Source organism: Notothenia rossii, assembly GCF_949606895.1.
Source record: "Notothenia rossii genome assembly, chromosome: 6".
NCBI classification, from domain to species: Eukaryota; Metazoa; Chordata; class Actinopteri; order Perciformes; family Nototheniidae; genus Notothenia; species Notothenia rossii.
The window spans coordinates 18,927,411-18,945,584 of NC_136909.1; the positions used below are offsets into that span (position 1 = coordinate 18,927,411).

Below are 18,174 nucleotides of genomic sequence, written 5' to 3' on the forward strand. Positions count from 1 at the left end.
GCTCAAAAATGTTTGGGGGTTAGTACCTATTTTTATACAGTCTATTGTTAACACCAATTAGCTGGTCCATCCCATGCCTACTTCTGCAAATCAGGCTCAGGGGGGAGGGACCCGGGGCCCCTAGCTGCAGCTCATGACGTCAGCAGCAATCAGCTCTTGTTTGGAAGTTACTGTGGTACCGAGAGGAGCGAGCTACCATGGTCCTCATCAAGGAGTAGTAAGTCCGATGTTTTCTCTTTTATCCATTATCTTTTTTTAAAACGTTAAACCAACTGCAAGGAGTGTTAACAGATTTGCATGGGCTGGGCATTTTTTTTACCTAAGTTTGACACTAATGAAAACTTTTTCATCTTGGCTGTGTCACTCACACGAGGGAAGGGTGGGATTGCTCTAGAGCTGCTGTGGCCTACCGGCGTTGACAGCGCTATGGCTCTGTGTGACAGCTGCTGTTGTACCTTACAGTTTCTCGTGGTTTCATCTTCAGTTATTCGCTTCTAAACTCTTCAGTCTATGCTTCGTGTGCATGTTTTTTCAGATAAGGGTAACTGCATGTGTTCACTCCTTTTGTGAAACTTAAACTTAAGTTGAGCTACGAATTAGCTCACGGTTTGCTAATGCTAGCCAACATAACGGTATAGCGTTGACATGAATGGATACCACTTAGCACTGCTAATGCTATAATTTGCAACGTTGACAGTAAACGTTACACATGTTGGAGTGTCCACTAATCGTATCCAAGACTTGGACTAAAAGGCAGATTTGTTGGTTCTCGCGTTGAAGGAAGCTATTTCCATCAACTAGCCTGCTAGCGGTAGTAACGTTAGTGTTTAGATAAAGCTAGCTTTCTGTTAGCTGTGTGAGTTATGAAGTTGGATCTAAAGATGCTGGTGTTGACATTAAAGACATTAAGGGCTAGGACACTAAGCAAACCCTCAGCAGTTATTTAGTCATAGTTAGAGTCGGACTTGTGTTTAATGAGTGCTTACTGAATTTGGAAATGTAGTTTGTTACTTAACGTTCAACAGTAAATAAACTGTTGCGTTTTGTGAGACAGGAAGTCTATAGGGTTACTGTTTCAGGCTCGAGTTTTCTTTGATTTCTGCTGCTATATCTTAATGAACTATACAACTAAAAGCCTGTACCACAGGAACGTGACACATGTCTAAAAATCAAAACACAGATCAGACACCACAATGTTGCATACTATTAATGCATCAATTGAATAGGAGCTTAATTGTACAACTCAGCAACGTTTCAAAACATGTCTCGGGTTTGGTTCAGGCCTTTCATCTCATTTGCTTGAATATTAAAAATATGTGTTGGCATTTGTGATTAGTGGTTTTATTGGGCCCTTTCTATTAGATTTGTTTTCCTACAATTAACCTCAACATGTCATTCTGTTTTGCATATTGCAAGTACTTATTTACACTCGGCTGCTTGTTGTTGAGGCCTAATGGGTATTTCTTAAGTCCATACAGTACACTTAGTCCTAACAAAAAACGGTTAATCGATTAACCTAAATGTACGTATCCTATATAAAAAAGAAATGTGGGAAAAATGTTGACAACAAAAAAAGAAACATTTAATCTTTGGAAATAAAAAAATACATGTTCAAATAAGTAGAAACCAAGTCGAATTTGTCAAATGTATTGAACTGGTGATCACAGTTTGAACAGTTGAAAGCTATAGGCCTACAGCTTTCATGCTTAAAACATAACTTGGTTTTTAAATTAAAGAGGGATCATACACGAACAACATAACGGGTTACCGTTAGGGTAACGTAACCCTATTACAACAGAGATCAACAACCTATAGCAGGGCCTATGCACAGAATGCAGCTATTCAATACTCATTCTTGTTTAAGAATATGAGCATGTCTACATGCTCAGGGGAGAGGCGGGTGCAGAGGCGATTCACAATCAGGCCAGCTGTAGAGAAGACCCTCTCAGCTGGAATTGGTGTATAGAGAGAGATCAGCACCTACAGCTCTGCCCGCTGTGAGGACTGGTGAGCGGAGCAAAACACACATTTAGACCTAACACACTTAGCTATGGCACTGTCGTATACATTGAATTATTCCGTTTGATCATATGTAATCAACTTAGGCACCCCTCCCAAAAAAAATATTCATAACTCATATTCGAATACCTGAATATATTCGATTAATCGTTCCCATCCCTAGTATGAACTGTGATTTGTAATAGTATATTTTTAACACATTTTTCGACTAGTTGAAATAGTGTTAACCCAGATAAACCTTCTATTTTGATTTTAGTTTCCTAGATTTGGCTTTGTTAAATAAACACACCTGTTTATTCCACATTTTAAATGGTTTATTGTGCACACTGAACCTTTCTGTAATTTACCTCTTCACAGATTATGATGGTAAACTTCCAGTTCTCTTTACGAATGACTAGTTATTGTATATATTGAGCTCTGGTTCAAAGGTTATCTTTGCCTCTTTTTGCTCTTTCGGTTTTCTGTCGGGTTGAAACATTTTCTGTGCTAAATAGAACAAGATTAATATTCTGAAATGGTATAACCTGCACTAACTGAATGTATTCACATTGATTGCTGTGAACCCTAATTAGGTTCCCTTTGTTCTTGATTAAGTCGCACAACACAATGCCTTGGTGTTGTTCGCAGATTTTAGCAGCTGCCTTGAGAGATACAGTCATGTGTCACTATAGGTGGCATTGTGTAGAATAACCCTAATTCCAAATATCTATTTGAGTAGTGTTTATTTTGGACAAAACACTTGATAACGGTGTCAACGTGGTCAAAAATGTTAACGAAAAATTGCAGTCAGAAATGATTTATAAAGAAATAAAACAGAGCACCAAGTGTCAGTGTTGAATACAGCCTAGCTTTAGATTCATGCATTGAGAACTTCCTCTGCCTACTTGTACCACCTCTTGCACTGTATGGTTTGTGGTCATTGACTGAATTCTCATGCTCATCAGGGTAAATGATGCAATTGGTTCTAACCCTACAGTAAGTACCATTACCTCACCCTGAAGTAACAGTGCACTACTCTAACCATGCAACAAGAACACACTGTCTTTTAATGTTCTGATATATTGTCGGATACAAATGAAGATATTGTTGTTGTCAAAGTGCTGTGCCTGCTGTCTGCAGCACATTTGTTGTTTTTAAGAAATATTTGTGACCTAAAATGGCCCACTCCTTACATTTCCCTCTAAAGTCGTCTTCATTACCCAACTATTGCTCTGCTCTAATGATGTGCTCTAATGATGTGCTCCTCTTTGGGATGCCAGTGATTATTCGATTATTCGAATATTCGTTACAGTCTCCATAATCGAATATTATTTTTAAAAATCGATTTTATTTATATCTATTTTTATTATTATTTATGTTTTTTTTTTTTATGGCTTAATTTCAACCAAAATATAGACTAATGCTAATAATAGTAATAGTATTAATAATTGTAAATGGCCATTGTTCACACCACCAGTTTGTTTTACTGTAAACTTGGAGGAAGCCTGCGTGCAGAGCAGACTGCTGCTGCAGCGCTACACACCGACCCCGCCCTCTCCCTCACACGTGCGACTAAAGATGAAAAAAGAAAAAAACGGCAGGTAAAAATAGTTCCTCCTCGTGGAACTATTTCGAACTTACAAGTCCATAGGAAGTTAAATGAAACAAACAACGGAAATCCTTTTGTCTGAGTGGGGGGGGGGGGTCGGTCGGTCGGTCGGTCGAATAATCAATTATTATTCGCCAGGGCTGCCGAATAATCGATTTTGATCATGGTCAGTTTCTGGCAACCCTAGTTCCTCTCATGTTGCTGAAGTCAGCAGTTTGTCAAACTGTGCAGTAATGGCTGTTACCTCAGGAAGAGCCACAATGACTGGCTTCCTGTTCTCATACAGTCAGAAGCGTGAATTATTGACGTTATTTATAATTCATGGTAGTGGCAATGCTGCCTCTTCAGCAGAGGTTAACTTTGTTCATATTGTGTGGAGATTGTTTAGTGTTTAGGTGTTTTTAGAAAGTGTATTGTTTTTCTGCACCTGCCTTGAGTATTTTTAGAGGTGAAGTTATACTCGTTCACTTCAAAAACAATAGTGCAGTGTTTCTGACAGAAGTGCCTAATAATAAACTGTGTCTTTAGGAAACAAGTATGTTTGAATGTAATCACACTTCTCTTTCTCTTGCAGTAGAGTGGTTTTACCCTGTAGTGTTGAGGAGGTGAGTAATCGGTCTCTTCATTACCTAAACAACTAGATTAATGATGTCAAATGCTCTCATTTCATTTATTTCTTCTAACTTTTTTTCTTGTACATTTTCACTTAGTCACATTTATGTCTGGGGCTCCAAAAAGTGATTGCCACCTTTTAAAAAAAAAAATCTTTTAAACAGTTCAAAAATACTGCTGCAGCACTTTGACACTTTGACCACATCGACTCTATTCTTAATATTTGTTTATATGGATCACACATGTTCTTATTAAGAAATGTGTCTTTAAGTTTGAAGAACATCAGATCAATGGTATAGGATATCTATAAATGTTATTTGCTTCATAGTTGGACACATCTATATTAAGGAATTGATTTTGTTCACTAAAATACATGTTACACTTGCACCTTATGATCTGTTTTATCATGTAAGTGTGTCAGAGTGGTGGTTTATAGGAATTAGTCATTATCCCTAATTTTAATCAATATTTCTCAAAAGATTATTAATCCTCTCAATTAACTAATGGTAAATAATAAATGCACCTCTATCTAATATTTCCAGTGGTTGGCTTCTGGTTGCACGTTAAGGCAACACGGTTTAATCAGGGGGAAAAGCATCATTTGTTAATCATGTGTGTTGCGTAACGAGAGCTGGATTTATTCCTTGTGTTTATGTCATGAGTCCCAGACTCTCAGCCTGCTGCCTTATATGGTCATTTAAATATCTTGGTCACTAATGTCGCATTTTAAAGGTCATACCAAACAATTGAAAAATGACTATTCTCTTCAGAATGGAAACACTAGTAAGAGCTCTGGTAGTTTAAGCAAACATCCGCCCGTCTGGTTATCCGTCTGTTGTTCAAACATCATGACATGCGACACTAGTTAACTTGGCCTGCAGACTGAAGGGTAAACTTGTAATGCAAACAGACTGCCCAGATTAAGCCTGCTGTGATCGTATTCTGATTTGGAAAGACAGCAGTATATTAAAATAAAAAGACGCTTGCTCCCACACTAAAAGTCTTACACAACTTTCTTTGACTATTGAGTTCTGCTGTAGTTTGTCTTGACACGTTATATAAATCTACAATTTATTAGAGTGCCATCAGAACAATGAGAGTTTCTACGTTTATTTTTTTTAATGCATATCAAGTGCTCTGTCTCTATAATCATAACATAAGACACAGCTGTAACCTAAAAGTGGATCCCTACCACGACTTTGGGAATCAACAAGTGGCCTAAATGAGCTGGGACTAATGAATGATTACCATTAAAGCTGTAATAAGAAATGACAGAGTGACTGATGATTTATTTATTTATTTATTTTCTGTTGCAGTACCAAGTGGGACAGCTGTTCTCCGTGGCTGAAGCGAGTAAAAATGAGACGGGTGGTGGTGAGGGCATTGAGGTCCTCAAGAATGAACCCTATGAAAAGGACGGCGAGAAGGGACAGTATACTCACAAAATCTATCATCTAAAAAGGTGTTTGTCTGTTTTGCCTTCTCAAAGTGTAATGGCATCGTGCTACCAGGAAGTGGCAGCATTGTCTTATCTTTGTTGTGAAGGATTTCAGGTTTTTGGTTTCCTACCTGCACAATAGAAATTCTGATAACTGAGGTAATACGTCTTCCCTCTCCTTTTCTTTCCCTCCATCTACCCGTCCCCCCTCCTCTTTACCCCGCCTCCAGTAAAGTCCCAGGGTTTGTCAAGGTGTTTGCCCCTGAAGGCTCCCTGGTATTTCATGAAAAAGCCTGGAATGCCTACCCCTACTGCAGAACCAGTGAGTCCCCTCCTTATATACCCTTGCTTTACCCTGAAAACCTAAGTCTTCTCCTGGTAATTACATGTGACTTTCTAGTGTTTTTATTTGTATCTAATGGTATTTTTTTCTCTGTTTTCTCCTCATGCCTCATCTTGATCCAGTTGTGACGGTAAGTAGTCTTAATGGCTCTTAATTTGTGGAACTAATTCCTTCAACTAAGTTTTAGGTGCTTCTACATACTCGGTTTATACCTTAATGTTATATCCTATCACCTTTTCTCTCTAGAACGAGTATATGAAAGACAATTTCTTCATTAAGATTGAGACGTGGCACAAACCGGACCTTGGAACACAAGAAAATGTGAGTACCTCTACACCTTATCAAGATTCATTTCAATTTGAATATCAGATTTGTGTTAGTAAGCTCATCTTACTTTTTTTGTCATGTTTGTTCAGGTGCACAAACTAGACAGTTCCACGTGGCAGAACGTAGCGGTGGTGCCCATTGACATCGCAGACAGAAATGAAGTGTCCGCTGCGGTAAGTAGAACCTCTTCTTGCACAGAAGTTAAAATACAAAAGTTTGGCGCCTTCAAGTGGACAAGCCTGGTCATTACAAAGCAATCTGCTGAACTAATCCACTTCACATAAGGAATTTTTAAATTAGCGTTATTTAATAAATGTTTGATAATGAATCATCTTTTCATTTTAATGTATTTCTTTGTAGGAGATTAAAAAAAAAAAATTCTTCAGAGAAACATTAACTTTCAGTGAACATTTTTAGAGAATATATAAATGGGAACATCATTACTACTAATCAATTGGATAACACATTTAGAACTATGTATTCAACAGATCACTATTCGTTACGTCTGTGTTGCTTTATCTTAGTGAGTTTTACTAGAGAATTCAAATAAGCCTTCAGGCTTTCTTGTGTTTTTAACATTTGTAATGTGTTTTAAACATCACATAAGATACATTTTAAACAATAACCAGAAGCTTGGATACCATTAAACATGTCTTTCTGGCTATCAATGGATGGCAAGAACCGACTATATAAAATAGCATGATGTAAATACATCAACATAAGCACCACTAGATTGAAACCTTTTGAATCTTTTAAAAACCATACACACAATTTGTGCAGCCTTAGATGCCCTCTTTGATATTTCAAAAAATATTAATGAGCTGTTACTTGATACTCATGGAATCTCTGAAATCTTTTTAGAAGATGTTGCACGTTATTGCTGTTATTTAACATCACATTGCCTCATTTCACTGTGTGTGTGTGAGGCCATTTGGCTGAGCAGTTGCTCTCTGAGTGTCTGTACATGTTTGTTTGCGGCGGGTAGTTAACGAAGCGGAGGTGTTTGCCTTGCTGGAGGAGTGTGTTGTGTCTGAGGACCCTATCAGCTCTCAGCCTCAGGCATGGCTGCAGGGCCTGGGGCGTACTGCCAGCACAGATGAGTTTGTTAGTGTAATTAAAGCTCACAGCGCTTCGTATGCTGGAACCAGACAAATACACACTCTTGCGCTCTAACACACACTGTTTTACTTGTGGAGTAGCTCCTTTTCGTCTACCACGGCATATCGATTCACAGGCCTCATTAGTGCAGCACATCGTATTGTTATAGTGATGGAGCTCTCAGCATTAAAACAGCCAAATTATTGTGTGTTTGTGTTTACGGTCGGGCTTCTATCTCTTTCCACACGTTTGGCACCCTCCTGTTGGCCGATAGCCCTGAAAAGTAGCTTTTAGCTGCAGGCGCATCATGATTTATTTAAAATTGCTGGGCCCTTGAGCTGTTAGTAATTTGAAAGCCATTTCATTTATTTGTATTACTATTTCTCTTGCATTTTTTATGAATTCAACTTTGTCACGTGCCCACGTGCTTGGCATATGTGCTCAGTATTTTTCAACATGCTTAAAACATATTTCTGCCATGAAACCAAGATCTTTCTGTGCTATGGCAAATAAATGGTTAGTTCAAGAAAAAAGGTTTAGCTGGACATAACTGTGAAAAGATATTGTAAGGAGTGTAATTGCAGGTAAAGCAGCTGTACTTACAGTAGCAGGCAACACAAACTCAGCACATGCAGGTAGATGCAAGCAAATTCACGTAAATGAACTGGTATCAGTGTTGCCTAACTAAACAGACGCTGCTGGTGGCATGAACGCCCCATAGAGTCTTTTGTCTCCGAGCCACTTAAGGTTCAGCTCAGGCTACATTACATTATCTCTGAATCGTGGAGTGTTTTGGAAAATGTGTAAAGTTAGTTAAGAGCACAGTGAGGGAACAGCAGTGTTCGACAAACATGGCATTCTGTTACCTGCTGAATGTGCTAATGAAATAAAATGAAACTATCTTTTGGTTGGTGCTTTGTATTAGATAATATTCTAAAAATAATGTCTAAATCTTGACCTGCTTTCTTTTTTTCAAAAGTTGAACATATCATGCTGATTTAAAGGGATTTCTTTTTGCTGAATAAAACAAAACGCCTATTCATTGCTCAAGTTATGATGTAGCAGCATAAAAACATTTAAATCAGAAACACATTACTTCAGCTTGTTGAGCAGTTTGTCTGCTAAATATAATGTGCTATGTATTAATTATATAAATTGCTCTCTCTGTAGGACTACAAGCCAGATGAGGACCCTGCCAAGTTCAAGTCAGCAAAGACCGGCAGAGGACCCCTGGGGCCCGCCTGGAAGGTAACACTCGTGAGCTATGCAAGTCACATATTGCATTCAAACACAAATGGCAATTATTTTCACCAGAGATGAGCAAAGATATAACCCACGTCTGACCCCCAGACTGTTTAGAGAGGATACATACCTGGTTATTATTCAGTTGAGGTTTTACTTGTTATTTTGCCACTGTAATTGCGTAAGACCTTGCATAATCTGTGCAGACATTTTCCAAAGCACTAACACTAATAAGTACACGTGGTAATAAAATGGAAAGAATATGGAACATCTGTAAATCGGTGGAGAGCAGACTGTCCTCCCCACAGAGGCCTGTGCCAACTCTGAAGAAGCTGAAGGGTCGTGCTAGGAGACACTACGCATGCAACAAACAATATCCCACTGTTAAAAGCCAAACACTTTTACAGCAGAAGATATGTGGGAGTCTCTCAAACACATTGGAAGTGAGTCCAGCAGTCTGAGAAGCAATTATTGAGCTGGGGGGTGTTCGGTGGTGCCAGCATCAGGCTGTGGGGAGGCTACTCTGCTACTGGTATGGAAGGATTAGGATTGTGAGATGACAAAATGAATTAAGGAAAAGACAGGAAATCTTTTAGGGGAAAACCTGCTGCAGTGTGCAAGACTGCTACTTGGGAGAAGATTTGTTTTCCAGCAAGACGAGGACTCCTAAAAAATAAAGCCAAAGCTACTCTGGGAAATGCATAAATGGTCCAGACCTCAATCCAATCAAGAATTTGTGGCTGGACTTAAAAAATGTGTTTCACTCACGGTTCCTATGCAGCATGACAGAAATGGTGGTCCAGATGTTTGAAATGTATGTAGACCTACATTATTTTGTGTTTTTAATTTGATACCTTTCATTAATTTGGATCAATTTGTAGAGATATCTTTTAAAAGAGTCCTTTTTTCCCCACCATCGCCCGTTCTAATGTGAACAGCTCTGTTCGCAGGAGAGCACTGAGCTGGAGGAAGGCTAGACTGGGGTCGACAGATCTGTGAGGCGGCAATTTGATGAAGACAAATCACCTCTTTTCAGCCCTAATTGGATGTAATAGAAATTTCTAGTCACCGGGTCAGATAAAGGTTTTACTCTGAGCTCCGCCTGCCACGCTGCGGGACAGAAGATGAAGACACAAATGGGAAAGAAGCCGTGTCAGGACATGGGTTCTAAATTTGACAAGCAGCAGTTCTGTATAAAGACTGATGTATTTTTGATAGAGGGTGATAAGTCAATAAGATGTTGCTGCTCCACACAGAGAAACTTTGTCAGGAGTTGTGTTGCTTTCCCCTCTAAACCCTCCGTACCCCGCAGCCTCACAAAGGGTCCTGCTCACTGTGGGAGCACGGAGTGTTTCTACTCTGCAGCGGAGCCCTCAAAGTTCACCATGGGGGAAACTTTTCTCTGCTTCAAGAAGTCAAGAACAAAAGCACCCAAACAGCTTTTAAAAAGTATGAATAAAGAAGCACAACTTCTTTGTATTTGTTTTTGTTTTTAATTAGATCACTTTCCCGTCCGCTATGGACATGGAAAAAGACTGTTTTTGAAAAGGTGAGGGGAAGAAAAAAAGTAGTTATGTGACAACACAGGCACAATTTCTGCCAGCTTCTCAGAGCAATAAAACTCTTGTCTATCTCTGCATGCACACATGCTTGCATATCGGTACCCTTTGTATTTCTGAAAACTTCTGCTCCTTTGAGTGGGGCACAGAGAGGGAGAGAAGAAATGTCACCGTAAGTGTTTTGATGTAGAATCCGTTTCATGTGAAGTTCTCCTTTAGCGATGACAACTTTTCTAAACCCACTGCAAATTTAGAAATGTTTCTCATTCCCCCCCCCCCCCTCTCCCGCTCCCCTCCATGATCGCAGCATCAAACGGCAGTGGGATGAGGGTGATTGAGGCGGGTCTGTGGCATTTTCTCTTGGAATGCCGAGCCAGAATGAAGTGATTAATTAAACGGGTGTTCTCGGAGGGAGAGTGTGTTCTGGGGGCGAGGAGGTCCTAGGTGTTAATAATGTAACCAGCTTTGCACCGCGACGCCTTTTTATCTGCTTTCCGTGGCCACAAAGGCATGCCTGTCGGGAACGGTGTCGCTGTCAGGGCGGAGGCAGAGAAATGGTGCCTTCATCTGGAGTTTATCCACTTTGCTCTGCCCCCACCCCCCTCCTCTGTTTCTTCTCTTCACAAGGAGACAGAGTGCAAGCGGCGGATGGATTTAGAAAGTGTGTTGTAGATTAGGGCTCTGTTATCTCTGCACAGCACATCTTCATGTTGATAATTATTTCAGCAAGCTCCATACCCAAAGCATTATGTATTAATGATTTTTGAGCTTTGAATGTTGCAAAGATTAGTCTTAAATCATATTCTTTCTTCTGTTTTTAGGAAAGTTTTTCCTGCGTTATTTATTCTGATTGTGTCAAAAGTGAAAGACTTATGCTTCGGTTTGTTTCTGCTGTTCTTCTCCGAACAGAAAGAGCTGGTTAGTAAGACGGACTGCCCGAGGATGTGTGCCTACAAACTGGTCACAGTCAAGTTCAAGTGGTGGGGCCTGCAGACCAAGGTGGAAAACTTCATCCATGAGGTGAGAGTGACATGTTCACACAGTTAAACTTCACACAGTCGATTATCTAGGCTCTGGCTCTGAGAGTTAAAGGTTGCCGAAGCAATTCCTGTTCCTCTTGACCGTCTGACTGACCAATACAAGTGCTTGTTTACGTATTGTCTTTTGAATTGAAATGTATCATAAGTGTGTGTGTCTGTTTTGACACATTTGTTTTGTCCCATTTCATTTATACCAGTTTACGTACCTTTTTTATACAAGAATACTCACTAGGCATTAGGCTATAAGTATGTGAGAACTAGGGTTGACCCTGTATTCCACCGGGTCACCGGGGTAAGGGCGGACTGGCCATCTGTGTGTTCAGGAGAATCAAAGAACGGCCGGCTCGGTACGCTGACAGCTGGCCCTTGATTGGCCCTTGATTTTTTTTAAACGGCATCACGTAAGTTGCACTGACAGGCGACAGAGGTCCACAGTTGCCCCGCAGCGAGGCTCCTCCCGTAGACAGTTCACGAGCTCAGTCACTTCATAGCTTGCCACAGGCATAGCTCAGTTAAAATAAAGCACAGCTATTGTGCAATATATTTGTATTGCATGTATATTTTTTATTTGAAAAAATGTCAGTTAAAGCTTAAAAGAATAAAGATATTTTTGTTATCTAAACGTTTGACCTCTTTCTTTTACAATTTTGGAATCGAAACGGGGAATCGATAAGAACCGGAATCGATAAGCGGAATCGATACATTTCAAACGATACCCATCCCTAGTGAGAACTGACTCGAAAATAAATGCAACCTTCCGGTGAAAGTGATTTCTCATTCTTTGATAAAGTCAGTCAGGTCTGTAATATTAGATCAGATGCATAAATAAATAGATTTTCCAAAAATGTGATAATTAATAATAAACACATTAAATGATTAAATACTGTTGACTGAAGAATGAAACCCTTTAAAATGTCTCTAAGTACAGATTAGTTCAGTACATTCATCAGACTGGTATGCATTAAAGGGTTATACTCTATGTATTATGTATGGCATCATAGCCTAAGACTATTGGGATATTATATGTAACTCATATCGCCCCCAGCCCTGATTTGAACAGCTAAGCTCTAACCCAGACTACCTCTGTGTCCCTCAGCAAGAGAAGAGGATCTTCAATAACTTCCACCGCCAGCTCTTCTGCTGGATTGATAAGTGGGTGGAGCTGAATATGGCAGATATTCGTCGTATGGAGGCAGAGACACAGAATGAGCTGGATGAAGTGAGTGTATCAAATGAAATGACCCATTATTTAAAATAAAACCCCATGCTACATAATGTACTTATTATTGATGACGTGTCAGGAGCGTGCAGATTACACACCACGACATTTCATATCCTGAACTCGAAAGGAACCAGGAGTTCACCTTTTGTAGTTTTTATTCTGATGGAGCTGTTGTCTTCTAAGCATTAGACTTACAATAGTTCACTACACTAGAATTATCTTAGGGTGATAAAACAGGAAGCCTGCTGGAAAACATCTTTCCTGCTTAACCCCATTAGTTTCTGTTTTTAAATAAAGTCTCTGTGCTTTTTCATCCCCTGGTCATAATACCTGCTGGGCTGTGAAATATTAAACACATTGAATTAAAGAGAAGGATAATGACATCCTGATTACCGTTGCTGTATCATTTGCTTCCCAAAGAGTAACAACAATTTGGCACCCTTTTCTCTGACATTTTGCAGAACCAATATGACTTCCTTGATCCCTAATGCATTTCAGAAAACATTTTGAGATACATATTTAACTGAAAGGAACAAACCTTTCCATGGTTACCTTATCCTTGCTTCCCCCACATGCTTCCTAATCATCATTTCTGTGATTTACTGTATTTCATTTTTGTCTAGATGCGTAAGAAAGGCTCTTTGCGAGGCACTAAGGCTGCAGACCAGTAGCCAGGCCATGTGTAGGTCTGAGTGTTGCTGTGTAAGTTCTCTCTGGTGCAGGCCAGTCTCTCAGAAGCTCTCTCTGCTCCCTGTCTCTGCTTCTGTAACACTGCATGCTGCCTTCACTCTGTTCCCTTCGGTGTTATAAGAGGCTCATTATTTCTGTCCGTGCATGTGTGTGCGTGCATGCTTTCACTTGCAACACCGTAGCTCAATGTGAATTAGTTAATCAATAACTCCAGAGAAATATGACGCATGTGCTAGGTCGTTAGGTGTTTTGCTGACCTAGTGAAAATCTTCTACCATGAGTGCCTGTTGCGTATGTGAACACACCAGAGACTGTACATATATACGGTAAACACTTGCAAATGCCTTAACATCTGGGCCAACCTTTGTCAGTATTACACATGCTATATTTTAAGAGGTGGCCAGCACTTCAACACATACACAGAAGGTATGCTCTCTACCAGTACCTGCATGCTTGTACTCCCCATAGAGCAAGTCAAGGCACAGAAGTAGAAAAAACAGTCCTATATCAAATTGAAAGCTTTAATTTATGTGATTCACATCCTCTGATTAAACCTTACCACTGCTTTGCTCTTGGAACTACGTTAAATATCAGTGTGGGAGCTTTTGGCCGTACAAGGAGAAGAAGGGAGGAATCTGGGCCGAACTGGCTAAAGTGGGCCGGGCTCAAACATTCCTGGCCAACTTGCTGCATTCTGTGCTTAGACCCCCCCCCCCCCCCCCCCCGCCACAGCTCGCCCAATTCAGCATGTGTTTCCCATTTTCCCTTGGAGTAAGTAAACGGGCGGTTACCATCAAAGAGGGCTGTGGTGCAGGGGCCGACGGGGCCCGAACCTCTGGGCTCCGGGTTGGCAGGGTCACACAGCGCCCACAGATAGCCGCTGCCATTCACAATGCAGCGGGTGAAAGAGAAACTCCACTTGACTGAGAGGATGCACTCAGTCGCGTCTGCCTCTTCTTCTGTTTACTGGTCGGGAGCTGCATGAGGGAAGGAAAGGACAAGAACGAGGGGGGAGGCTCCAAGATGGATCCCCTTTCCTCATTAACATACAAATGGAATTCTGCAGTTGAGAAGGAGTCTGTGCTGTGATTGAGAAAAAAGGGGGAGGACGGGGAAAAGGATGGAGAAGTCGGAGGGTGAATCCTCCTCGTACCATTTCATCAGATCTGTCTATTCCTCTGTTTAGAGCCACCGTTAGTTTGAACTCTTCTATTAAGGTGTGTGGCTATCAGATTCCACCACTAATTGACTTTCCAAAGCCATCAGCCTCAAGGTGGGAGAATTTGAAAGTGATGCTTTTATCTACCAAAAGACAAACAAGAGGCCTGATGCAGACTGTTGGAACAGATTTCTAAGGAAAAGGGCTCAAGATGTCGGCCTGCAAAAGGACATGTGTGGTACTGGTTATGGTTTGTGAAACAGGAAGTACATCTTCGTCCATTTATGAATACAAATGTGTCCAAAAATAAGCACACTAACCAGCAAACATGCACGAAGTGGTTCCACTGTAATGCAAGCCTCCAACTAACACGCCTCTCCCAGATTTAGCTCGCACAAATCTAACGTATGGTGTCTCTCTCTCTGTTTCCCCACAGCTTCGCAGACGGGGAGAAGTACGAGGAACCAGTGCGGCTGACGACTGAAAAGGCAAAGGATTTTAAACGCCCACAATGACAGGAGTGATGCAAACAAAAAAAAGAGGCCCTCTTTGGTGCCATATTTTTTTTTTTCTGGCTGTGTGTGGGGGGGGGGGGGCAAATCATTAGAGCAGATCCCTGACTTTCACCACATCATAGACCTTTCTATACACTGAGGAAAAGATATCTAGTAGTGTCTGATAAGATTCTGGTTCATTTTGATCTCCTGGGCAGAGAAAGGCCTGATATCAGCATCATGTTATTGACGACACCTAGCCTTCAGGATAGATATGAACAAGAGCTTTTTGTAGTAGAGATACATTTTTACAAAGCACATTTATTGGATTGATTCCACTGTGGCAGGTGTTGGACCAAACATTTCCCCTGTCATTTTTAGACTTTTTTTTCTCCAAAACATTCCTCTCAAGATGATGCCCCGTCTGACCTCTCTTTGTCTCTTCCTCGCTCTGAACTGTACACATTGGGGCTCAGGGGTTTGCATTCCCCGGCATGAGTGTGTGTGTTTGTCATACTCGTGTTCCTTCCTGCCACAGCCTCCATTAAGAGATTACTAACACCCTTGGCGCCTTTGCCTGTTTTAATCTCCCCCCCACATCAGCCCACTTTACCCAACACTGCATCTTATTATCACTGACAATCATGCCTGTACAGGTATTCACTCTCGTACACACTTACTAGCACCCCACACATGCATGCATATGACGCATATACATCACGCACATAAGAATAAACATGTGAATTCATTCTCACACGCTCACAGGTGTGGATGCCTATGCAGTGACTGGTCTCCTAACAGCGTACGCTGGGCAGATCTATGCACGCTGGTGCAGCTAAAAGGATGTTACTTTGAAAGTGTTTTCAGCTCCCACTGATTCCTTTTTGCCCCCCCCACTCCACACACTCCCTGTTCTGAAGACATTCGCACACAACATACAACACACCATTCACCTCCATAGCAGATGTCCCCAGAGAAAGAACTGCACTGAAAAACAGCCACAGATGGTGCTGCACCCCTCCAGCCTCCGTCACAAGCCAAACTGCACCGCACTGCTCGCCCCACCTCGCCCAGCCCACCACAGAGGCCCGTCTCTGTCCTCTGGTTATCTGAGGTAGACGCTCTCCTAAAGGCCTCTTCTCTTCTGCTTCACTCTGGGTGTGTTTACAGGCCGTACCAGGGCCCAGTCGACACGACACACTGCTCGCCGTAATCTCCGGACCTATATCGGGCCTTTTTTATACCTATCGTACCTCTGCTGTCAGCTGTTGCTCTAGCTACCTCCCCTTTTTCTGACTGGCAATTTTCCTAACACCAAAAGGTTAGCACAAGCTATGAGCCTGTTAGGATTAAATCATGTCAGGCAGATCTTTATGAGCAAAGTTGTTGGGGATCACTCTCTATTTTACTTCAAGGGTGTAAAGTGCATGTTTCCCCGATATGTTTAGCAGTGCCTGAATCATTGCAATTCCTTCAGCAAGCTAAAATGTTGCCACCAGATAAGCCTTAATGGTACAGCGTTTGGTGCAAAAGGCTGCAGATTTCCCATCAGTTTTTTTATTGAAATGCCATATTAATGACTCTTCAACTCCATAGTGCACTTTTTCCCCCTTAGGCTACAGAATCATGTGGCACTGGCCTACAGTGATCATCAATAGTGTTACATACATATACAGTACAAGTGGTTTCCTCATTCAATCCTTGTTGTTTGTGTTTTTTTGTGATGTTTCAATGTCTGAAATTGTGCAACGGGGATTGGGGTTCTGTTTTTAGAGATGTATTTTCAATATATGCTATTTTCTCCAAGACCCAGATACAATGAAATAATCTGCATTCTCCTAATGTGTTTATTTGTGTAAATGTATGAGATACTATCACTTAACGGTTTAGTGGCTTGTCCAAATGGTGTGAATGGATGTCTGATATGTTTACATAAATTCAGCAATTGTGGTTTGTATTAAAGGAAAATTGAGAAGCAACATTTTAATTCACAAAAAACCTCTCAGGTGAACATAATGACACGATGATATTTTAGCTATAGTTGCTCATCAGTCGACCCAATTAATTCACTTCCTTTCACCAAACCATATCCTTTTCTGGGAAATATGGTACACTTAAAAACCAGTTGGAAGCGGTGTATATACAGCAAAGAAGACGGCCAGTAGGTCTTCGTCGAGATTGTATGCATTATGTCTCAAATAGCAAACAGTGTGAAACAGTTGGTCTTCAGTGTAATCAATATTTCCAAAGTCTATCTTAATTATTCCTGCTGTGTGTTGAATAGAGAAGCCAGTGGCTAGAGAGAACAACCTCAATCAATGGTTTACCATCGCTCACGACAATGTTTTGGGGGAGAGGAAACTGTACAGTCTTATTCTAATTTATGAAATATACAACGGTTTAATTTCCGAACTGCGTGCTTTTTAAATGTTTCTGATCAGCTTTTGAAATTCAGGGGACATGGTAGTGAATGTATGATTTTGTGCCTTTTCTTTCCGAAATCTTGTTTGTGTGTGCCATAAGTCTACATATTGTATCTGCATATCAAATAAATTCAACATAAATTTCAGATTGTGCTTCTGTCGTCTGATTGTATTGAGGTGGTTGTTGGAGATTGAAGGCTAAAAGGGACGTGGTAAGACTCCTTTCCTGTTGGGCAATAGTTGGATTAAGATTTCCGTTTGCGTTTTTTTTCTTCTCTGGTATAACAACTTGCAATAGCAAGCATATATTTGCTAGCCTAAATGCAGTATTTACATTATACAGCTTTGTAACAACTGTCTACAAACTTTTGCTCCCAATGACAGACTAGCTTGAGCTTCACACATTCTTTACTAGTTTGGATGAGGTATTGTTTTACTGTAAAATGCCCTTTGGATAGGATAAACTTCCCCTCAGAAAAAGTTATTGGTGACTTCAGCATGGACTAGACTTTGAGTGACCTGCAGGTCAGAAGAGTCGCACAATAACAGCGGAATCCGTGCTAAATAGCAGGAAGAGCCGCCTGTCTGCTGCCTGAGATATCTGCCTTTTTTATTGTTTGTGGAGGAATAGTCACATGTGCCTGCTGCAAGGAAACCAGTCATATATCTGCCCCCAGAACAAGCAAATAATGCTGTTTCTAAAAGCGGAGATGGGCAGGCTCGCCCACACACCTCCTGTTAAGTGGCAGCTCACAGTGGTCTACAGTAGGCATGAATCCATCCATCCATGTGTCTCTCTCGCAGAGATGATGAAGGGACATGTCATGAGTGAGCCTGTGTCGCTTAAATAGACGAGGCAACAGATGAAGAGAAGAAATGGATCTCAAAGAGAGGCTCAAGACTTGACACAGCAGGACACT

At 40.9% G+C, this 18,174-nt stretch overlaps 1 protein-coding gene across 1 annotated transcript; it reads left to right on the plus strand.

Annotated features, from left to right (window-relative positions):
• The first annotated feature begins 81 nt into the window (after positions 1-81).
• LOC307044794 (phosphatidylinositol transfer protein beta isoform-like) lies at positions 82-17,400 on the plus strand. The gene is made up of 11 exons (XM_079690183.1): positions 82-217; positions 4,182-4,212; positions 5,536-5,681; positions 5,888-5,979; positions 6,123-6,130; positions 6,247-6,321; positions 6,417-6,500; positions 8,596-8,673; positions 11,136-11,246; positions 12,363-12,485; positions 14,774-17,400. Exons 1-11 carry the CDS (start codon positions 198-200, stop codon positions 14,819-14,821), a joined length of 816 nt encoding a protein of 271 aa, XP_079546309.1. The 5' UTR covers positions 82-197; the 3' UTR covers positions 14,822-17,400.
• Positions 17,401-18,174: the final 774 nt, after the last annotated feature.

Bases quoted from the DNA above. Each gene is read 5' to 3' on its own strand.
- LOC307044794 (XM_079690183.1), top strand. From the start codon at position 198: ATGGTCCTCATCAAGGAGTA. The intron at 5,682-5,887 runs GTGTTTGTCTGT...CCCCGCCTCCAG, and splicing joins AAAATCTATCATCTAAAAAG to TAAAGTCCCAGGGTTTGTCA. The intron at 8,674-11,135 runs GTAACACTCGTG...TTCTCCGAACAG, and splicing joins CCCTGGGGCCCGCCTGGAAG to AAAGAGCTGGTTAGTAAGAC.